This window comes from Typha latifolia, chromosome 5, assembly GCF_019914945.1.
Source record: "Typha latifolia isolate L0001 chromosome 5, TyphaL0001v2, whole genome shotgun sequence".
Lineage (NCBI taxonomy): Eukaryota > Viridiplantae > Streptophyta > Magnoliopsida > Poales > Typhaceae > Typha > Typha latifolia.
In genome coordinates, this window is record NC_133090.1 from 762501 (window position 1) to 786507 (window position 24007).

The 24007-nt window shown below is 37.9% G+C and overlaps 2 protein-coding genes across 8 annotated transcripts; both read left to right on the plus strand.

Moving 5' to 3' along the window:
• The first annotated feature begins 550 nt into the window (after positions 1-550).
• LOC140789872 (putative 4-hydroxy-4-methyl-2-oxoglutarate aldolase 2) lies at positions 551-2214 on the plus strand. Of its 2 annotated transcripts, XM_073139753.1 has the most exons (3): positions 559-711; positions 805-926; positions 1557-2214. In XM_073139753.1, exon 3 carries the CDS (start codon positions 1572-1574, stop codon positions 2076-2078), a length of 507 nt encoding a protein of 168 aa, XP_072995854.1. In that variant the 5' UTR covers positions 559-711; positions 805-926; positions 1557-1571; the 3' UTR covers positions 2079-2214. The 2 variants fall into 2 exon arrangements, with proteins under 2 accessions (XP_072995853.1, XP_072995854.1); XM_073139752.1 differs by lacking the exon at positions 805-926 and having other exon boundaries at positions 551-711.
• Positions 2215-2947: 733 nt separating this feature from the next.
• On the plus strand, positions 2948-22645 carry LOC140788750 (uncharacterized). Of its 6 annotated transcripts, XM_073138176.1 has the most exons (19): positions 2948-3234; positions 5071-5189; positions 6788-6833; positions 8240-8312; positions 8405-8462; positions 8610-8705; positions 8867-8984; positions 9904-10170; positions 10911-11012; positions 11181-11538; positions 11643-11756; positions 12201-12832; positions 12984-13177; positions 13743-13965; positions 14278-14397; positions 16479-17249; positions 18107-21368; positions 22425-22520; positions 22606-22645. In XM_073138176.1, exons 1-17 carry the CDS (start codon positions 3130-3132, stop codon positions 21179-21181), a joined length of 6471 nt encoding a protein of 2156 aa, XP_072994277.1. In that variant the 5' UTR covers positions 2948-3129; the 3' UTR covers positions 21182-21368; positions 22425-22520; positions 22606-22645. The 6 variants fall into 6 exon arrangements, with proteins under 6 accessions (XP_072994277.1, XP_072994274.1, XP_072994272.1 ...); XM_073138173.1 differs by having other exon boundaries at positions 22422-22645; XM_073138171.1 differs by having other exon boundaries at positions 22425-22645.
• The last annotated feature ends 1362 nt before the right edge of the window (positions 22646-24007 follow it).

Here is a 24007-nt window from a genome sequence, read left to right on the forward strand (position 1 = left end):
CAGAATTAGTAGCTATGGAGATAACTTACCAGACTATTAAACATCTATTATTTTTATTATAAAATATTAATTTTTACTTACTTTATGTAATATAAATTTTGATATTTTTAGTTAATGACATGCAATGCTTATTTTAATATTTATTTCGTGTAATATAATTTCGATGCATTTAATTAAAAAATTAGCAATTTAAAATTACTTCTAAAACTATTAAATACTAGTATTTATATATTTTTTATTAAAAAATAATAACACTAAGAGAACTATTAAGTAATTTAAAATAATTAATATAAATATTTATATATTATATTATTTTTTTGGCTCCATATTTGGAGCCCATCTGTTGGAGATGCTCTTAGCTAGAGTGGCTCAGTTCTATTACACCGCTACTTTCAAAAGCACGAATCTCGAAGTTTATAGCCCGTGGAAACACCTCCCTCCACATTGGGCCGGCCCTAATCGCGTGACGCGTAGGTGAATAATCCTCTCGACGCCGCGATGACGTAAAAATATTCCTCTTCCGTACAGTCGAATACCTCGATGCCTTCCACTACCACCATCTCTTTTAAGAAGCTCTTTTCCGATTCCAAATTCCTCTCTTCGCCGATCGCCGCGTGGCCATTTTGGTCCGATCTCGTAACTCCTTCCGCTTCCTCTTCCCTAATCGCGAGGAGGAATCGAGAAATAGCCTTCTCCTCCCACCTCCTCAAGGTAAGCAATCGCGATCTCCCCATCTATCTCTCCTTGTCACGTCGATTAGGGTTTTCTCGAGAATTTGGCTGTCGATCTTCTTGCGGTTTGCAGCGATTCATGTGATCTTCCAATAGCCAATCCTTTTTAGAATCGTGATGGGGAACTAATTGACCAGGGCGTTTCTTCGCCGTTCTCGAAGAACTAAAAAAATAATTAAAGGGCGGGTCTTGCGAGTGAGAATTTCCTTTCTCTTCTTTTTATGTATCATGGATAGGAATATGTCTACTAGCAGCTTTATACTCAGCATACAATGCTCTATACTCAGCATGCAGGTGTCATTTGATTAGTACTTAAGATAATTTAGCTTGAATACCTATTCATGTGGAATTGCACTTAGCTAAGTTGGCTATTTGATACATGATACATCATCTTGTATCTGAAATTTCTTTCCTTGTTTCATTAAAATTATGTTGAATACTTTTTTATAGTGTTAGTAAGTGCTACTTCCTCTGAGTGGTTTAATCACTTTGTTGTTTGGAGTCATGTCGTATGATTCTTGTGATGTTTGATTTGGATTTTGAAGCCATACATTTGACATTTGATAAACGAGACAAATTGGTGATTTCTTGGCTATGGCACTGTATACTGCAGCTGGTAGAGAAAAATGGGTCATTTTGCTATGTAATTTTGTGTAGATATATTCTGCTCTTGCTGCAAAAGGCATGCAGATGTCTTTGTAAATTTAGTGATATTACAGTACAACTTTCTCTTTTCCTTTTGGATTGTCTAGTATTAAAGAAATCCCTTCATTGCCATTGCTGAATCTGATACTATTCTCTCTCTCTCTTTTTTTCCCAATGAAGTATCAATAAGCATCTATGGCTGCATTCCCTTTGGCGACTGCTGAAGTATGTGATGCGAATTCACACCTAATCTTAAATGGCGAGCTTCGTGCACTGCAGCCAATTTTCCAAATCTATGGGCGACGGCGAGTCTTTGCAGGCCCTATTGTGACCCTCAAGGTCTTTGAGGACAATGTTCTTGTGCGTGATTTTCTCGAGGAGAAAGGTAATGGCAGAGTTCTGGTTGTTGATGGTGGTGGTAGCATGCGGTGTGCCATATTGGGCGGTAACCCTGTTCAACAAGCACAGAACAATGGATGGGCCGGTATTATAGTTAATGGCTGCATAAGAGATGTTGATGAGATTAATGGTTGTGATATTGGTGTGAGAGCTTTACGTTCACATCCTATGAAGGCTAACAAGAAGGGCATTGGCGAGAAGCATGTCCCTATACACATTGCTGGTACTAGAATTTGTGATGGCGAGTGGCTTTACGCAGACACTGATGGCATTCTGATCTCAAGGACTGAGTTAACTGTTTAACCTCTTCTCTGTATGTCATATTAGTATTGTCTGCAAGTGAGCAATGTGTGTCTGTTGCCCTTTAAACTATTGTCCCGTGTTTATTAGGAAGCAACATACATTATTTGAATAAAATTGAGCATGGTTCTATAAAAAATTTGAATGCTTACAGACTGGTGGGTTGTAAACCACCTATGAATCAGTTGTCCAGATGCTATATATCTTGTTTTCTCCAAATTAGTCCTTATAGTAATTTCTAGCTCTGTTCTGTTTTCCGAAGTCTTATAAATGGCTTAACTTTATCCAGGTCTCAATATTGCTCATGTCTGACAAAAATAGGTTTAAAGTTTTTGATTCAAAGATGAGTTAGTTTTATGAGTTGATTCCATATGTGTATTACCAAGTGAAATCTTTCTTTCATTCCTTGTAATCGAGACAAACAACATTAACAGTTGACTAATGATTTAGGCATCTCGTGTGTTAACTGTGACCATAATAGGGCAGTAAGGCTAAGCATTTGTAGCTTTCTAAAATAACAGTGGAGAGATGAAATAAATTTAAGAATTTGAGGGAAATAATATTACAAATTGATACATATTAATTCTAAAGTTAAACGCATAAGCATCATTAAGTTAAAAGATTATCCTACTTTACAATTGTAAAGTGAAGTAGGATGTTAAGTTTCAAGTAAGCTGATGTAATTTTTTTTGTTTAAAAAAAACAGTAAGCTGATGTTTTCTCAAAAAGGGGGAAAAGAAGATTTTTATTTTTATTTTTATTTTTATTTTTATATTTTTTAATAGTCGAGATCTAGAAGGGCCCACAGCCCGAAACTTCCGGGTCGGGCTCATAGTCTTAGTATATTATCCATCTCCGTTGATAAATTTCTTAATAAATTAAGACTCGGAAAAGCCCAAGAGCTCGAAGGCTCGCGTAAACTCGCCATTCCCCCAAAATTGCTAAAAGGGAAAAATCTCTCGCACTGGCTTCCTCCACTCCGAGATCGAACGCCGCCTCCGCCTTCTTCTCCTTCCCTCCTCCTCTCCCTCCCGTCCCTCCTCCTCCGGCGGCGATGCCGGAGATGAGCGCCGGAAACGCCGCGAAGCAGATCGTCGACTCCCTCCTCGCCCGCTTCCTCCCCCTCGCCCGCCGCCGCATCGAAACCGCTCAAGCCCAGGTCGTCCCTTCTCCTCTTCTCGCTAGCTAAATCCCTTTCTTCATTGCTCCCGATTCCTCGAGCGATTCCCCTGCAGGACGCCTTTGAAGAAACCCTTTCTTTGAGGCGTCTTGGGTTCTTGATCGTTGGGGGGTGTGTGGATATTAGGGCTCAGTAGCCCATGACAGTTCTCGTCAATGTGATTGAGTAGGATGAGCCGCAGAAATCTTTCAGGAGCCTAGTGAAAAAAAAGGAAGGAAAGAGATTAAAGTTTGAAAGGAAATAGATCCAACTTGATGCAAGCGAGCTGTATTGCATCTTGCTTTCTTCTTCCTCAAGATTAACGCCCGTATGGCTCGATTCTCTGCAGAGAATTTATATTTGATCACATGGAAACAGAAAAGGAGAGCAAAATAAGTGTCACATTATGCCAATAACCATATATCTTGCTATTATCACTTTTACATATCATAAATATTATCTAGAAATTTAGGAGTGACTCTTTACATATTAGAATGTTGAATTTGAGGTCCTTGAGATTGCTTTCCTTTCTGGTCATTAGATTAGTTATGTCTCATATGTGAGGACTCTCGGTAAATCAAAGTTGTCCGCATTTATTTTTCTCTTTGGTAAAGATCATTTAGATCAACATTCACAGGATTATACCTAAATTGCATGATGGTAACTACTGATCAGTAGAATAAGAGTTAGGCATGTTATAAAAGTTTCATGTCATGATGACAGAAAGGCGCTCTTTCCCTGCTTCAATTAAGGTCAGATGTGTAAATATTTTTTTCTTCTATTTGCTTCTATCTTGGACTAGCCTGTGTCCTATTAGCATCATGCCCACTATTCCTTTTCCCAGTTCTTCCTGGTTTTTTCTGTGGCCTTCCGTTTCCATTATTAATACACTTCGTTGTTTATGATACATTATCTTTTCTTTCTTATCCTCCGGTACTAATTCTAATTCCCCATGAATACAATCTTCTCATTTCTCATGTTTTTCAAGACTAGTCAACCACTTGAATATTCTCTAGTTAGTTACTCTACTGCATGCTATTTTCTAATTTCCTAACATTCAAAACAATGAAATGATGAAATATTGCTGGTTTTACATGGTGGGTGATCAAGCAAGACAGTACTCAAAGTTCTCCAATCTAATTTATGTCTATAACTTCTATTATATCTCCATCACATTGGATAGTTACTCTAACTTAACAGAAATAATCATGTCCCGGTAACTCATAACTTTGAGTATTTCTTCATATTTCTGCCTATGTTGATGACGTTGCATTCCACCCCTCTTTGCATTGTTAAATAGGCCTTTCTTAGATCCTACCAGATTGATATTCTAGGTCATATCCTAAAGTGTTCCCTAAATTTGTAAGATTACCATATATAGATTTCAATATGGACTTGATGTCAGTTTGGCAGCTGCTTATAAGCTTATATAGTTGTATGTAATTCCTTAAGACATCTCAACTTCGATTTGTGATGAAAATCATGAAATGATCCCATTTAATCTGGGGAAAGGCTGGAGCAATGATGACATTAATTAATCTTGAGATCTGAAAAGTACTTAGAGATATATCATAGATCTGGGCTAGCTCTATGTGTATATGGTACTATGTTGATTACAAATGTAAGAAAGAAGCAATTTCCACTTTCAGCAGATGCTGAATAACCTTTCCGTCGCATCACACTGAATTGTTACGAGGAAAGTAGTTCAACCATCTGAGCTACTTATTATCATCTAACCAATGACCATGTTTGCAAAAGTTGCTCTCTTTAGGTGAACATTAGCTATCTACAGTTTTATTGCCATAGAATGTCATAACTAATTCATAATGCAAGCAGGATGGGCAATATCTTCGGCCATCTGATCCAAGTTATGAACAAGTGTTAGATTCGTTAGCCATGGTTTCTCGACATACACCTGTTCCCCTTTTGGAAGCACTTCTCCGGTGGAGAGAAAGGTATGCACATAATCTTACAGCCATTCGTTCTTTTGCAGATTTTCGTTTAAGTATTTTTTGTTTACAGTTTTGAGTTTGTTGCTTTAATTAGTAAAATGAGAAATACAGGACATGACATCCCCAAATTCTGCAAGTACTTGCTTCATTTCCTTAGAAATCAACATACACAAAGCTACTTATTTTAGTAAGCTAACTGATTATATTTTTTTGGGAAACTAATTAATTGAAATTTTGATAGTGCTGCTGGTGAAATAGTTAGACAATTCTGGAAATTTGGGCATTTTGGTCCTTAGATCCAGTATATATTTTGCAGAAAAGATAGTTGAATAATAGTCCACATGTATCTATTCTATTTGAAGTTTTCTCCCCCTTCAGAAGAATTTTGTATCTTCATTTTACTGAGCTGCTCTCTCTTCTTATCATGTATTAATTTTATAAAGTAAATCTTCTATGCTTCTTAGTGTGCTATTTGAGAACCTTGTTCTATGCAATTCCCAGTATAAAGAATAAGGGTCTGTTTGGATAATCTAGGAAAATTCACTATAGGAAGTTTAACATGTAGAAATGAAAATGTGTAACCAAAGGATCATATGTGATTTCCTTTTCCTTTGGATTGATTTAATATATCTTGTTTGAATATTTTAAAACAATTTGGAGGAAAGAAAATGGAAAGAAGAGAGATGGAAGGAGGAGGGAGGAGAAGGAGGAGGTGAATGACGGCACAGGAGGAGTTGGATGGTGGGCGGAGGACGAGGAGGGGTGGGAGGTAGTTGACGGCAAAGAAGGAGGAGTTGGTGGTGGTGATGATGGGCAGAGGAGGAGAGAAGAGAGTGGTGATTCGGAGAGGGATAGGGCTCTATAGGGAAGGAAGAGTGAGAGAGAAGAGAGTGAGGGAGAGAGTAGGAAAAAAAATTGAAATCTAACTTCATTTTTCCTTCCTCAGGAAAGGGGTATTTCCTGTGGAATATTTTTCCTAGGAAATGTCATCCAAACACTCAGATAGAAAATATTTCCTACCTCCATGGAAATTCCTAAGGAAAGCCTAAATTCCACGGTTTTTTATGGGGATTTTTGCTGTCCAAATAGGCACAAAGAGTTTTCTGATATATGATGTCATAGGTAGAGTTTTCCTGTCCTAAGAGTTTTATGGAGTGCAACAGTTAAACAATTTTAAGATCATCATCATTGCTGATTGCAATGATGCTTTTACCCTGTGACTCCTCTGGAATACTTCTCCATGGAAAGGGACAGTTAGTTTCATGTTGTGGATTCTCAGTTCTTGTTCTTGCACTTTTTCATAATGTTTAAGGGTCAGAGATTTTGCAATTTTGTTTAATTCTTTTTGTTGCTTTCATTAAAAGAGTACAGATAGTAATTATACCTAAGATTACTGAATTTATTACTTATAAAATTTAGACGCTGCCCTGCTTTATAGTCAAAGATAAGTTTTATCTCTCAGTTGAAGTGTAGAAACACAGAAGACAATGACTGTCACCAAAAGATATGTGCAATGAGATTGCTCTTTCACTGCTTCTATATGATTGTGTTGATACCTGGGTCTTTGATGATATTGATCTAATTTTCTTGTTTGTTTTCAGTGAATCACCAAAGGGAGCACATGATGCTTCGACGTATCAAAAGAAGGTTCAACTTTTATTGAATTATCATCTCTTTGTAAACCAAGTTATCAGTTAGTCTTATCCTAGGAAAGGTTGTGTGATTTTTTTTTTTTGGTTTAATTATTCAATTCTTTTGTCCATTCACAAGCTAAATGCAACTTGTTGAAGAAGAATTCATACTTGTAAGCTGTTAATTTATTTTCTTGAATGATGTAACAAAAGATTTTTTACTGCCAACTTGAATAAAATTTTCTTTTGATTTCCAAATAAATGTTCTTGCCTTGCCTTCAACAGTGCACATATTTGTGGTACTCTTAATCATATGTTGAAAATCATCTGTGATGGACTTCTGCTATTTTATTACTAGAAAGAAAATCTGCATGCAGATTTTTGTAAATAATGTGGAAAAGAAAAACCTCATAAAGGATCTTCTGGACAACTTAACAGAAATCCTTCTATGAATGAAGGATTAGCAATATGGTAAATAAAAATTATGAAATCCTAATCCATAATCTATATAAGGGTTCTTTTAGTTTCGGAATCTGTTTAACAGGTGGTTTCTTAGAAAACAATATATTTGCAGATAAACAGTATATTCCTTTTCTTTTCATGTTGCTGTTGACTCGTTTATACTTGTGTATTTCAGTTTGAACTATCTGAAAGTCCTAAACAAATTTTGTTGCTAACTGATGTAAAGATCAGTTAGTGTGCTATATTTTTCTTTACATGAATGTAGTGAGATGGCTCCACAGCTCTGGTTCATTGTCTATATTCAGATCTAGAAGCAATACCAACAAAGTGTTAAGGTTACTTTGACTTCTTTGATCTGCCTTCACTCTTGATGAGCTTAAGTTAAATGGAGTCTACTCTCTCTCCCTCTTCTGCAAGAAATAAAAGGTTACTGAAACACCAGAAATGGAGGCAAATATGAAACTTAAAGTTCATTGGTAGAGAACAGGTTTTCATGGACCCTTATACTCATTATGTCTAGTATCTGATGGGCTAGGCACTTGCCTTTTTAACTGGAAAATCCACGAGAACATGACTGATTTTTTCTGATTGGGCACCTGAGTCCACACAAGATTTGGGCCAAACCATTTGTTGACCTACTGTTTTTATTTTTCTCTCAAATTTAGAGTGATGCAATGGTCTTTCAGTGAGATCAATTAAATTCATTGCATAATGAGCTCCCTTGAAAAGCATTGGCACATCTCTATATGAGGTGCTCTACCTAATGGACCTATAGCTCTTGTCTCGGTCTTTTTGTTATACTAGTTTGAGGACCCTTACTTTGCACAAATAAATATTAAAGAGGCACTTATGCATTATCTTGGGTGTTTAAAGAACTTTACTACATATATTCACTTTCCCTCTGGGTTTTGTACCCTCAACCTAAGATTTCTAATCTCTCTTCTCGTTTCAATTGTGCAGCTTGCAGTGGAGTGCATATTTTGCTCTGCTTGCATTCGTTTTGCAGAGTGTTGCCCTCAGGAGGGAATTACAGGTTATCTATCCTCATACTGATCTTCTATTTGTTTTCAAATAACATGTAGGATTCTTATCCTCTAATCTTGTATTTGATTTATCTTATTGTAGAGAAACTTTGGACTGGTCTGGAAAGTTTTGTATTCGATTGGCTAATTAATGCAGACAGGTGAGGTTCCGTCAAATGGTTATCAAACATACCTTTTTCCTTGGCAAAAGCTTATCTTGAGCTGGAAATTTTTGTGTGGTGCCGCGATCACTTTAAGTCTAATTCATTGTTTTTCTAGAGGAAACTAATTGGTTGCTTTCTGTATAGGGTTGTTAGCCAAGTTGACTATCCTTCGTTGGTTGATTTACGAGGACTTCTGTTAGATCTTGTTGCACAACTATTAGGAGCTTTATCACGGATTAGGTGTGCCTTAATCTTTCCAAAGTTCCTTGTCTTGACATTTAATTCATGCTAAATTTTTTTGATTCATTTTGTATGATTTTGTGAATGGTAAGAGTTTGCTTTTCTCTTTACTGAAGGCTCTCATGATACCTATGACAGTCTGATTATATTCAATTATACAGGTTTAGTTCTGTGACAGAACGATTTTTCATGGAGCTGAATACTCGACGTATTGATACCAGTGTTGCCAGGAGTGAGACACTTAGCATAATCAATGGGATGCGCTATCTTAAATTGGGGGTATGCATTAGCTGTCAGCCTGTCAGTGCTATCAAATCAATTTTCCCTTTTCTTGTCTTGACCTTTCATTTGCTTTTACTTTCTAAAGTGAATCCTATATCTACCTCTACTATTTGTTATTGTTATGGTAAGCTTTTGTTAATGGGTAATAGCCAATAAATAGCAGAGCAAGATTAGGGTTGTTACTGACAATTGGCACTTTTGACGACCATATGTCAAAATCTATTCTTTGCTTAACTAGTTATGTAACACAAGCTGCTATTTCCATCAAACCGGCAGGACATTAAAGTGATCATTGGACGGTATGTGTTAAGTTTGCTGCTTTAGGCTTGGTTAATATGGCATGTATTAGGACAGAAGTGCTGAGGTGAATCCGTCAAAACCTAGGAACTACTTGCGACCCATTTTATTAAGTGACCAAATTGTCTGGACTGTTTGATAAATAGGTTGAGTCGAGTTAGATTAGGGATGATAAAATTTAGTGGCATGGTTTTTATCTCTCTTTGTTAACCTGGCAACTTAGGTATAACATGATAAGCTATTAATCAGAAAGCTGCTTATTTAACATGACCATGAAAACTGGCAGTTTAACTTTTTTAATATAATTTCGCTGGTTTATGTGGACCACTCCATGGATTGCTATCTTTTGGTCAAATAAAAAGTCTAGTGGGCCACAGGTTACAAAAGAGTATATCTGCATTGTGAAGATTTGTCTTAGTTGCAACAAGTTAGAATGGAATTGATGATTCAAAGCGGTGCATTTGATTTCTCAATTTAATTACTTTTCCCACCATAGTTCAAACTTCAAACAGTGAGATAGTAAATATACATATTGGTACTGTATTAGATTTGCTAAACCGTGGTTCTCTCTATTAATCTGTTGATTGAATTGATTGATGCAACTTATGAACTCTACCAGGTTAAGACAGAGGGTGGACTGAATGCGTCAGCATCCTTTGTTGCAAAAGCAAACCCTCTTAATCGTGCTCCCCATAAAAGAAAGAGTGAACTCCAGCATGCATTGTGCAACATGCTTTCAAGCATACTGGCACCGCTTGCAGAGGGTGGAAAAAATCATTGGCCTCCATTGGGTGTGGATCCTGCATTAAATTTGTGGTATGAAGCTGTTGCTCGAATTAGAGGTCAGCTGATGCATTGGATGGACAAACAGAGCAAACACATAGCTGTAAGTTTGTTTTGTAAGATTTACTTTGTAGGAAGATTGATTCTCTCTACTTGTCTGTGATAAATATACCTGTTTAATTGGATGACCTACACTGGTGACATACAATGACTATCTCAACCTTTTTGGCTGCAATTTCTGGATCTTAATTAATTGAATTCTTCCATAATTATGTAGGTTCTGTAGGAGAAACTCATTTCATTACTTTAGGCTGTTCTCTAAGAGTGGTATTGAACTATTGATTTCCATCTCCTCTAATTGGACCTCAATGAGTCAATGTGCTTGTTTTGTTAAGGATGGTGGAAATATGTTTTCTGTTTGAGTTAGTTTACTATCATCCAAGATATCTGGTAGCACAATTAAACCACATGTCCACAACAATATCCTCGAGTAGAGATCCTGATACTTCTGCAATTTGAGCTTCTTTTTGCCTGCCAATATCTTGAGTTCTTGACTACCCATGTTATGTGCTTACCCTCTTTATCTACTCTTGTTTGTTTCTAACCGCTGTTTATCAGAGCACACTTGTTGAAGCTTTGTTGACTTGCTGTAATTCTTAAATTTCATTATGCACGATTACTTGACTAAATGCATTATTACATGAATGAAAATTGCTTAGAACTATAGAAATGTTGTGCTCTCAGATTCAACATTTTATGAAGTCCTTTTTGGTTCTTTTTTTAGAATTTAATTTTTACCTTTTTTTTAATTTTTTTTATATGGAAGTATATTTCCTTATCCAGGTCGGCTTCCCACTAGTGACCGTGTTACTCTGTCTTGGTGATCCCCAGACCTTCAATGCTAACTTTGGGTCACATATGGAACTTCTGTACAAGCATCTTAAGGTGAGTTTGCATATATATTGTTGACTTCAGGTTGGAAGCTAGTATTAATTTCAGTTGTTTGGATCTCCATTGCATTTTCTTATGATATCAGCTGAGTAAAGATGCTAATCAACTTCTTGTGTTCTTCATCACGAAAAAGAAAAGTTGATTGAAGCCTTATTTTTGCAGGATAAAAACCATCGTTCTATGGCACTAGATTGTCTTCATCGACTTGTAAAGTTCTATTTAAATGTTTATGCAGATTATCAATCTAAAAACCGCGTATGGGATTATTTAGACAGTGTAACATCTCAGTTGCTGACAATTTTGAAGAAAGGTTTGCTGACTCAAGATGTTCAGCATGATAAGCTTGTAGAGTTCTGTGTGACTCTATCTGAGAGCAACCTAGATTTCTCCATGAATCACATGATACTGGAACTGTTGAAAGCTGATAGTTTAAGTGAAGCAAAGGTTATTGGTCTAAGGGCTCTGCTTGCCATTGTCATGTCTCCTTCTAATCAGCAATTCATTTTGGATGTTTTTCATGGTAATGCCCTTGCTTCATTAGAGAATCTCTCTTTTGCATTTTGATTTCAACAATTTGATAACTATCTTGTGAACAGTATTTTTATTGATTCATTGAACATTCAGCTCATGGTGTTGGTCACTACGTCCCAAAAGTGAAATCTGCAATTGAGTCAATCTTAAGGTCTTGTACTAAGGCCTATAGTGTAGCTCTTCTTACTTCACCCAAGACTACCACAGGTATATTTTTCTTATTCTCATTGTTCTCATTTTAAGTTCTGTCCTTTGTATATATTTATAGAGTTTATTTAAGTACAATGAAGACTGTAATAGCTACCTATGAAGTACAATTAACTGCCTTATCACTCTGTCTTCTTCTTGTGTCATATGTCAGATATTTTATTTGCATACATTTTAATGTTTAATTATCTTTAGGTAAGCTGTTAAGATCAGCATATAGTCCAGGTCTTGTAGGTATTATTAAGGCAAAGAGTTGGTGGTCAAATAGGATATCTAGATTAACTTTCAAGTTCTGTCTGAAACAACTGGTTCTAGATTACTTGACTTTTGAAGTGTTCCTATAGTTGCATTATTTTTATTTACTTTTTGTTGAATATGTATGTGCTCTGCAAGTTGGTTTTATTTCCAAAATGTTTTTATGAAACTTAATGTCAACTTCTCCAGATGCTGTAACAAAAGAAAAATCTCAGGGATCTCTCTTCAGGTCAGTGCTGAAGTGCATACCGTATTTGATAGAAGAAGTGGGGCGTAGTGATAAGATAACTGAAATAATTCCCCAGCATGGTATAAGTATTGACCCAGGTGTTCGTGAAGAAGCAGTACAGGTGATGAACCGGATTGTACGATATCTACCACACCGACGATATGCTGTGATGAAGGGAATGGCAAACTTTATATTAAAACTTCCTGATGAGTTTCCACTTCTTATTCAAACATCACTAGGCCGTCTTGTGGAACTTATGCGACTATGGAGGGTTTGTTTATCTGAAGAGATCTTAATGAAGGATACACAGAATATGAAGCGATCTGGTCTGGGAAGTAATTCGTTCCAGAGGTCCCCTTTTCATCAATCAGGGGATCCGGCTGAATTCCGTACATCAGAAATGGATGCAGTTGGTCTTATTTTCCTCAGTTCTGTGGATATTCAAATAAGGCATACTGCTTTAGAGTTATTGCGTTGTGTTCGATTCTTAAAAAATGATATTCGAGAGTGCTTAGTAAATGAACGAAATGGTCATAAGTTGAAGCATGAAGCAGAACCAATATTTATCATCGACATCCTAGAAGAAAATGGGGTGAGTTTTCACTTTCAATGCTTTTTATTCTTTTTTCTTTCGGCGGAGGGGGAGAGATTAATCGGAAGTTCTCTATGTGACCTTTACATGGATGGTTAAGAAATAGTTTCATAAGGTCAACTTACAAAGATTTATGTTGATGAGTTTGCAGGATGACATTGTTCAGAGCTGCTATTGGGATCCGGGCCGTCCTTATGATTTGAGAAGGGAGATGGATCCCATTCCACCAGACATAACACTTCAATCCATTCTTGAAGGAGTAGATAAAAACAGATGGGCCCGCTGTCTTAGTGAAGTTGTAAAGTATGCTGCTGATCTTTGCCCGAATTCTGTGCTGGAAGCAAGGCAAGGAAATACTTTGTCTATATATATTACCTTGTTAATTGTATTGTCTTGTAAGCAGTGTGCTGCCTTATAATTTCTCTCTTTCTGATCTTGTTATGGAGATTACAGTCTATTTTTGCAAATTTTCTATTGGTTGCGATACTTCACAGCAGCACAGTTCAATGTAAAATGCTTCTGAACGAATAGTTTCATGCCAATTAACAAATTACTCCCTCTGGTTCTGGCATAATCTGATAAGCAGATTGAATGTTCTAACCAAAGGCTGACTTGTGAGATGACAATCATAAGATGATGAGAAAGTAAAGAAAATGCTGACCTTAAATTTGCATCAGACATGTAGTGGTAATATCTTCAGTTCTTCACATTGAAGAGCTTGTTTTCTTGTGAGGTGCTTTTAGATCCTTGAAAAACATATCCATGCCAAAACTAAAAGTAGTCTCTCTTGTTATCTTAATTTGTCAAACTTTATCAGATTACTCAGAAAGTCTATCAGGATGTGATTGCGAGTTCTGACTATTTTTTCTTTAATGGCTTGACAATTTACCTGTCACTCATTATTTGATAGGTCAGAGGTTGTGCGGAGACTTGGGCAAATTACACCTGTTGAACTAGGTGGAAAGGCTCAGCAGTCGCAAGATTCAGAAACTAAGTTGGAACAATGGATAATATATGCTATGTTTGCTTGCGCCTGCCCATCTGATAATAGAGAAGAAGTTCGCCTTACAGCAGCAAAAGAGCTTTTCCATCTGATTTTTCCATCACTTAGACATGGATCTGAGGCTCATGCAGTAAGTTGGTACCAATAATATCCACACTTTTCAGATACTAGTGTTGGTGAAAAAGGTTTACTAGAATTTAACCCATCATTTACTTTGGTCTTATTGCTTGCTTTATATACCAAGTTTTCTATTAAGTTGTATCCTTTAAGTTATTGACTCAGCTTGAGCCAGGTGAATAGTATAAATTTTCTTTGTGGATTCTTATCCAAGTCTGGCAGCAAGGGCTTATGCTGACATACTGATTACTTGATTCTTTGTCCTTAGCTATTTTCACATAAACAGTTTAATGGTCAACAACTTATATTATTTTTCTTCTTACAGCTTGCTGCTACTACTGCTCTTGGTCACTCACATCTAGAAGTATGTGAAACCATGTTTGGTGAACTTGCATCCTTCCTTGAAGAGGTTTCATCAGAAACAGAAACAAAAACAAAATGGAAGGTATCTCAGACATTTAATCTTCTCCTTTTATCAGTATAAATCAAAATAAATTTTAGCCTCTTTTTCTGCTAAATCCTTCATATACAAGTTTTAAAGGTTTCATCAGTTAGATTGCTTCATTTCCCCTTCTAGGCTTCTATCCTCAGACCCAAAGAACAAAAGAATTTATCGTAAGTGACAGAAAATATGTCCACTTGAAGTTGGACCAGCTATGAACTGCTGCATCTTGCTTTTAACACATAATATGTCTACCGTGCTAATAGTAAATAATTATCTTCCGGGTTTTAATGCAGAAGTTTTCAATTAAGTGGTCTTCTGTATGTAGGATTAAACAACAGGGGGCTGTTTGGCTTCATGTATATCGATGTGCAGCATCTGCAGCTCTAAATGAGAGCAATTTGAGCAAAACCTTAAAATTCGCACCAATGGTTGAAAAACTGTGTTTTGACACCTACTTAATCTGAGTGGATGTCAAGATGCTGGCATGTTGCATATAGGCCTAATTTGACACTTGGAAAGACCATATTATGATATCTATATAATAAAAACTGATTTTCATACTACATTTTGGGTGAATAAGATGCAGTTTCTTCAAATACATGAAACCAAATGACTCCTACAATTTGCTATTGGAGCACTATTGAAGGTTACTTTTGCTTTCTAAAGCTGGAAATTTGACACTTGGAAAGACTATATTATGATATCTATATAATAAAAACTGATTTTCATACTACATTTTGGGTGAATAAGAGGCAGTTTCTTCAAATACATGAAACCAAATGACTCCTACAATTTGCTATTGGAGCACTATTGAAGGTTACTTTTGCTTTCTAAAGCTGGAAATTTGTTGATTTGGACTATCTCCATCGAAGTAAGATATAGCAGTGCTACTTGGTTGAGATTGTACATCTACCTAGAGTAAATATGTTTTAGCTGTTGATCTCAAATAGAAACATGCTAATCCCTGTTTATAGTCCAAAGAAGGTGTTTGAAAATGTAGTTAGGCACGTTGCATATGCCACTATGTTGCCTGCTTATCCCATTGCTTTCCAGTGGCTTCTTCACATTGGACCATATGACCCCACTTATGATTGGACACATAACATGCATGACTGCATTTGACTTGCACCGGCATGTACTCTCTGGAAATTATCTGCAAGGTTTGGAACAGTACTTTTGCAATGGAATATGTTATACATAAGTAGGAAGAATAAAAGTTATACCAAAAGATTTAGAGAAGAACAGATATGAACTGCTGCAAATTCACCCTTGGTGAATATGGGACCAGCAGGCTACTGCAATCATTAATTCTCCAAGAGAGGAATGAATGGATCAGTACACAAATGCATATCAGTCCTGAAAGGGAAGAATAGAGAATAGCACACATTTAACCTTGTTTTCTCTCCAGGTCCTCTTCTAGATAACACAGAAAGTAGTTAGTCTTCACTCTTCAAAAGGCTTATTAGTTTATATTGGATGCATTCAGCTAGAATTCCCTTAAGTTGTTTCCTGAATATTTTGTTTAATCTGAACAATATTAATACTACAGAAATCTTAATTATTTGATTGGATGAAATTGTTGTAACAAGATTCTCCAAATTGTTCAGGTTCTGGAAGATGTACTATTCTCTTTCTTTATGTGCATATAAGAATGACAAAGGAAGAGCATATTGTAGTTTTAATAGAAAATACTAAAGTGCAAATCCATGATGGATGATTGATCATGTAAAGTTGAGTACATTGTTGTATTTTCTATTACTACTTCTCTTTCTTTATGTGCATATAATAATGACAAAGGAAGAGCATATTATAGTTTTAATAGAAAATACTAAAGTGCAAATCCATGATGGATGATTGATCATGTAAAGTTGAGTACATTGTTGTATTCCATTATTTTTTCCTCTGTGACATATTTTTAGGCTCAAATATGACTTCGCAATAACACAAACTCACCATTAGGTTAAAGAGTGACTGAATATTCCTGTTGTTTTCATGAGGTACAAATTTACCTACCAAACAGAAGGCATCTAGAGTGACTAGAATATGCAGTATTTCTTGAATTGATGTTTATGGTAATGCAGAATCAGAGGTCACGTCGTGAAGAACTTCGCACTCATGTTGCAAATGTGCATCGTATGATTGCTGAGAAGATTTGGCCGGCTACGCTTAGCCGTAAACCTGTTTTCCGTCTACATTACCTCAGATTCATTGAAGACACATACCGCCAGATTAATACACAAACCTCTGATGGCTTTCAGGACTTACAGCCTCTCCGATATGCATTAGCATCAGTTCTGAGATATCTAGCTCCAGAATTTGTGGAGTCAAAGTCTGAGCGATTTGATGGCAGAACACGTAAGAAGCTCTTTGACCTACTTCTTACTTGGTGTGAGGAAACAGGCAGTACGTGGGGCCACGAAAGCACCAGTGACTATCGACGTGAAATTGAGCGCTATAAGTCAGGTCAACATAACCGTTCAAGGGAATCAATAGACAAAATTACATTTGATAAGGAAGTGATTGAGCAGGTGGAAGCAATTCAGTGGGCTTCCATGAATGCCATTGCTTCTCTTCTGTATGGGCCTTGTTTTGATGATAATGCAAGAAAGATGACTGGCAGGGTTATCTCCTGGATCAATAGCTTGTTTATAGAACCAACCACAAGAGCACCGTTTGGGTATTCACCAGTAGATCCACGAACACCATCATACTCAAAGTATACAGGTGAGGGAGGACGGTTTGGTGGGCGGGACAAACAGAAAAGTGGCCACCTCCGAGTTCTGTTGGCAAAAACTGCGTTAAAGAATCTTTTGCAGACAAATTTGGATTTATTTCCTGCTTGCATTGATCAGGTCAGTTTCTATTGTGTTCCTTTCTCCTCTTCAACTTCATTTATGACACCTATCTCACAAATCTTGTATGAACTCCGCACTTATTGCATGTGTTTCTCAACAAAGTTGGTAGCACATAAATTTCTATTGTCAGTAATTTATTCTGCATGAGAACTAAGAAATTATTCATTCTTTTAGTTCTTGGGTCAAAACAGTATCTAGAAAATTAAGTCTGATGTTGGCATCAGCTATTGTGCAGCTAAACAAAGTTTTATAAAATTACCTAGTTGCGATATGCACAACTGTCTACTCTTTCTAGAAGGCACTTGGCATTTACGACTTATTCATATGAAGTAGTGGCTGCATTAGGATACTGATAATCTTGAATTGCATCATATATGGCAAGTAACTTTAACTGTACCAGAAAGGAAGAAATACTACAATCTAATCAGATCTGTTTAAGTGTGTATAAGTTTATTTAGTCCCAAGAGTTGAATTTAGCATGTAACAATTTTTTACAATTTTTCATATCTTTCTGGTAGGTAAGAATGACTACGAATGTGGTAGCCAGGAGTAATTTTCTTTGTTTTAGTCTCTGATCTACATCAATTCTACATTATTAGCTCTAGAACCTTGTCGTAGTGTACTCGAGTTTCAGTTGGTAGATATTGTAAAACAGGATTATAGTACTTGTTTTGAGCTTTTGCATTCATTTGTCGTAGTGTACTTGACCTTTTCCCCTACAAGGAAGATTTGTTTATTTCAGTTAGCTTGAACTAGGAGTCCCCTAGATTCTGAATCAGTTTATGACAACCTAATATCTCAATCTTTTTTGATGAATCTAGTAAGCAAACTAAGATAGTAGTATCATGTTACAGTGCTATTCTCCAGATCCTTCATTATCAGATGGTTACTTTAGTGTGCTTGCGGAAGTCTACATGCGCCAAGAAATTCCAAAATGTGAAATCCAGAGACTCCTAAGTTTGATTCTCTATAAGGTGGTTGATCAAACTAAACAAATTCGTGATAGTGCCCTCCAAATGTTGGAGACCCTCTCTGTTCGTGAGTGGGCTGAGGATGATGCTGAGGGCATTGGACGTTATCGAGCTTCTGTGGTTGGCAACCTTCCTGACTCCTACCAGCAGTTCCAGTACAAGCTCTCATCAAAACTTGCCAAGGACCATCCTGAGTTGAGTGAGCTCCTGTGTGAGGAAATAATGCAGCGCCAACTTGATGCAGTAGACATCATTGCCCAACATCAGGTCCTAACGTGCATGGCTCCTTGGATAGAAAATCTTAATTTCTTAAAACTATGGGAATCTGGTTGGAGTGAGAGATTGCTGAAAAGTCTTTATTATGTGACATGGAGGCACGGTGATCAGTTTCCTGATGAGATTGAGAAACTCTGGAGCACGGTTGCTAGCAATACCCGTAATATTATTCCGGTTCTTGATTTTTTGATCACCAAAGGGATTGAGGACTGTGATTCCAATCCGTCAGCAGAGATTACTGGTGCATTTGCTACATATTTTTCAGTTGCTAAGCGTGTTAGTTTATATCTTGCTCGCATTTGCCCACAACAGACTATTGATCACTTGGTCTGCGAGTTATCTCAGAGAATGCTGGAGGATTGTGAGGAACCTATTAGACCAAGTAAGGGTGAGGCATCTGCCAACGTTATATTGGAGTTCTCTCAAGGGTCTAGTGCAACCCAGATAGCAACTGTTGTAGATAGCCAGCCTCACATGTCTCCCTTGCTTGTCCGTGGTTCCCTTGATGGCCCACTTAGAAATGCCAGTGGAAGTTTGAGCTGGCGGACTTCAGCTATAACTGGCCGGAGTATCTCGGGCCCCTTGAGCCCGCTGCCTCCGGAGGTTAACATTGTGAATCCTACTGCTGGCCGATCAGGTCAGCTCCTTCCAGCGCTGATGAACATGTCAGGGCCATTGATGGGTGTCCGAAGTTCAACTGGTAACTTAAGGAGCCGTCATGTTTCCCGAGACAGTGGAGATTACTTAATTGATACACCCAACTCAGGTGATGATATTTTGCATCAAGGGGGCAGCGGACTTCATGGGATCAATGCAAGTGAGCTCCAATCAGCCTTGCAAGGTCACCATCAGCACTTACTTTCACGTGCTGACATAGCTCTAATTCTTCTTGCTGAAATTGCATATGAAAATGATGAAGATTTCCGTGAAAACTTGCCCCTGCTATTCCATGTTATATGTGTTTCAATGGATAGTTCAGAAGATATTGTGCTTGAACACTGTCAAGATTTGCTTGTTAATCTGCTTTATTCACTTGCTGGACGGCACTTAGAGTTATATGAGGTTGAGAGCAGTGAAGGGGAGAATAAACATCATGTAGTGAGTTTAATAAAGTACATTCAGTCTAAGCGTGGCAGTTTGATGTGGGAGAATGAGGATCCTTCTCTTGTACGAACGGAGCTTCCTAGTACCTCACTACTATCAGCACTTGTACTGAGCATGGTTGATGCCATTTTCTTCCAAGGCGACCTTCGTGAAACATGGGGTGCTGAAGCACTAAAATGGGCCATGGAATGCACATCCAGGCACCTTGCATGCCGTTCCCACCAGATATATCGTGCTCTCCGACCTAGTGTTAAAAGTGATAGTTGTGTCTTGCTCCTTCGATGCCTTCACAGGTGTTTGGGAAATCCTGTTTCAGTTTCTCTGGGCTTTGCAATGGAGATTTTGTTAACTCTGCAAGTAATGGTAGAGAATATGGAGCCTGAGAAGGTAATACTTTATCCACAGCTCTTTTGGGGTTGTGTTGCAATGATGCATACAGACTTTGTGCACATCTACTGTCAGGTGCTTGAACTTTTTTCCCGAGTAATTGATCGTCTATCCTTCCATGATCAGACAACTGAGAATGTATTAATATCCAGCATGCCACGTGATGAGCTGGACAACAGCAATTATGATGCAGCAGATTTTCACAGACAAGAATCAAGATCTGGAGGAGAACGATTGCCACCTGAGGGTGGAAAAGTGCCTGCCTTTGAAGGGGTGCAGCCCCTTGTGCTAAAAGGGCTCATGTCCACTGTTAGCCATGGCTCAGCAATTGAGGTTTTATCTCGAATAACAGTTCCCTCCTGTGATTCTGTATTTGGTAACCCAGAGACAAGACTTTTAATGCACATCATGGGCTTGCTGCCGTGGCTTGGGTTGCAGCTCATTAGTGAAGCGGCCTCCCCTGGGTCAGCTTCGCCTCTACAAGAGCAATATCAGAAAGCCTGCTATGTGGCATCCAATATTTCGTTATGGTGCCGTGTAAAATCATTAGATGATCTTGCAGAAATTTTTCTAGCTTATTCCCATGGTGAGATCACATCTATTGAAGATCTCTTTATACGTGCATCACCACCAATCTGTGCTGAGTGGTTCCCAAAACACTTATCTTTGGCATTTGGACACTTACTGAGGCTGCTTGAGAGGGGTCCCATGGATTACCAACAAGTGATACTCTTGCTGCTAAAAGCACTGTTGTACCAAACTCCGGTGGATCCATCACAGATCCCACATGTGTACAATATTGTCTCACAGCTTGTGGAGAGCACATTGTTTTTGGAGGCATTGAATGTGTCAGAAGCACTCTTGCGGAGTTGTAGCAGTGTGGCAGGTGGGCATAATGATGAGCCAGGATCGAATGAGAATGGTTATGGTTTAGGAGAGAAGTTTACATCAGGTACTCTTGCACCTCAGACATCATTCAAGGCTAGGAGTGGACCCTTGCAGTATGTATCTGGATTTGGGGTTGCAATAGGACAAGGTGGTGGAAGTACAGCAGAAGGTGGCTTGGCCCCGCGAGAAGTGGCACTGCAAACTACTCGCTTGCTTCTTGGGCGTGTGCTTGATACTTGTGCTTTAGGTAGGAAGAGGGATCACAAGCGTCTAGTGCCCTTCGTTGCAAATATTGGATCATGAATTGCATGTTGATGAATGGTAGCAAAAACTACTAAATGGATGAGGTCTGTATAGTAAGACAAATCAGAGATTCTGATCCCCTCCTATGATTGAGCTGTGTGTTGATGGCTCTGCCTGTCATGAGATTAAGATCACAATAACTTTCCTTCTGCAAACCAGAAGTCTCTCCATTTCCCCTTTTTGCCAGGTAACTGACTTGAATCCTCAATTATTTATTCTTAATAGTTAAATGTACGGCAGTTTTTAGAAGATTGGAGTAATTATGCTCTTTTCATCATTGTGTAAAAATGCTTACTACAGCTCATTTGGAAGGCCTAAGTACAAATGGTAGACTGCCATTGTACAGTGAAATCTGGTCATGGTGTCACCTCTGCCATTAGTTTTTATTCCCTGTTTCATTACTAGGATATCTTTTATAAAATATCGGTTGTTCTTTTCAGAAGGATGGAGCTCCAGCTGAATTGCACCAAAGGGTTCAGTTGGTATCCCAAACAGCTAGGTATAGGCTTCATTCGTGGTGGTGATGGTCGTCGTGGTGGCAGTTGTATTAGTAGTGCTTGCCCAAGAATTGTCATGTAGTATAAATATGGTCATTTTTGCCTGCATCTCTAGTACTGTATGACCATCCAAATAGCGTAGAAAACAAATCCGATAGTGGGCAGATTTGCATCCGTAGCTAGTCTCCTCGTGAAATATAAATGCTAAATAGATAACAAACATAATAATCGTATTTGCTTAATAGTGATATGAATATGAGCTTGGAGATAAGTCCATATTAGTTTGTGCATCCATATGTATCTGTTATTACATAAACATATAGCATATTTAAGACAACTGGAAGACAATTACTCTTACCTAACTTACAATCAATGAGTTCCTCCAGACTTAGTATATTGTTGTTTTTAGCGTTAGGTATGTAGATTACTAGATTATCACTATCTGATTAAGGAAATGGATCTTGATTCAAGCCAAAATATGCAAATTTCAATCTTTATTCAGTAAAACTGCCAGTGAAGCTGGATCAAGCATGTAATATTGAGTCTATTTAATTCTTTGCTGCCACTTAGATGACTGAGCTATCTGTATTCTTTCTTTATTTATTTGTCATTTCCTTGACTACCTTTCATCCCTTATTTTATCTGTGGACCTCCGACTTTTTGATTAGTCAGAAGATAAAAAGCATTTAGAATGCCATAACATATTACACATTTCATGGCCTATGCTTCTCATGTCAATGAAGTAGGTTGGAGAGGAAGCCTATATGTTTACTCTGTATTCTGAAACGAATGTTAGATGACAGGCTCGTTGTCACGCTTGCATGAAACACTTTTGGATCAAGGTACAATTTATCTTGCAATTGCAATGTATTTAAAGTGGGAAATATTCACTTGGTCTCAAAGCTTGTTTTTGCATAAAAATGACAGTTGTGTGACAAATAAACTCAAAGGAAACATCCAGTTATCATATTGTTGTTTCAGCTACCTTCTGCTGCTCATAAAACAGGGCTTATATTTCTTTTTTATTCTTTTGGAGCTCCCCAGTTTGCTGCTTCTTCCATTCGAACGAATAAATGTACTACGCCTTCAAGTTTATAGTGTTATAAAAGCAATGCATTCGTCTGCGAGATTGATATCATGGGAGGAGGTGAGTCGCCTCGTTTTATTCCACGTCACATTCCGTTGTGTTTACATGATTTAGAGTCTCTTTATTAGGCAACAGGTAACAAAGGTGTAATGTTTTTTTGTGTAATTTGTGGTGTTATTCTCTCTGGCACGAGAGGAGAGCGCATGAGGTGGATAAACTCGCAAGAACCTCATAATTAGTTTACCAGACTACGTATCACTATCCGCTAACTAGCCCTCTCCACGGATAAGTAATTGGTTGGCGTTATGGGTATGATGATCAAAATCCATGTAAGCAAAACTCGAGGAATCTTTACAATTATAAGGGGCATAAATGTGGCATCATGATGGATAGTATGCTAACTATTGAATGCAGTGTGGGCACGACAGCAACATTATTTGGACGTAGCAGGAACAAGCCAGTACGATAGCGACATTTGTCTAAGTAGAAGACAAGCGACTCCCGATAAAGCCTTCAATGTCCAGCCTGACGGCGTTCGGACTCTGATTTGACCCGCTACGTACTCCAGATAGGGCCCCTCCAAGGACTGGCCGTTACTGAGGTACTCCGCGCGTCCTCATCTTGATAACACCCTCACAACCACCACAAATTTCACAATTACCCTATAACAAACAAACCATAATATCGTCACAACCAGCACATGAAGGGTAAGGAAGGGTGGCCGGCTGTTAAATAATAATCATCTTCTTAGAACTTATTAATACCAACATAATTTTGGATGTCTTCTCCTATATCATGGATAAATATGACAAGACTTTATCTATTGTCAGGTAACAGATGAGAGAGGGAGCTGGGCAGGTGATGGAAGAACAGTGGCAATGAGTGTAATATCAGCCAAGTATAGCTCCAATTTCAGTAGAGTCAGTATCATCAGCTTAGAACGAGTTTTTAACTGCAGCCAGTTTTGGATCCTCCTCCCAGTGAAGTCTTAGTCTCAAGCTTCTTCGCATCTCCGGCGGGTACGCCGACAAAAGTGACAGCGCCGCCACCTCCGCCGCCATTTCTGAGCTCGTAATTACGTAAAAGACATCCATGGATTATGAGCGGATCGAGAAGCCTTTCTCTCAGGTAATCTCCGTCTCTCTCTCTCTCTCTCTCTCTCTCTCTCTCTCTATATATATATATATATATATATGATACGCTTCTCCAATTGCTACCTAGTCTAGTTGCTAGATTGGATTC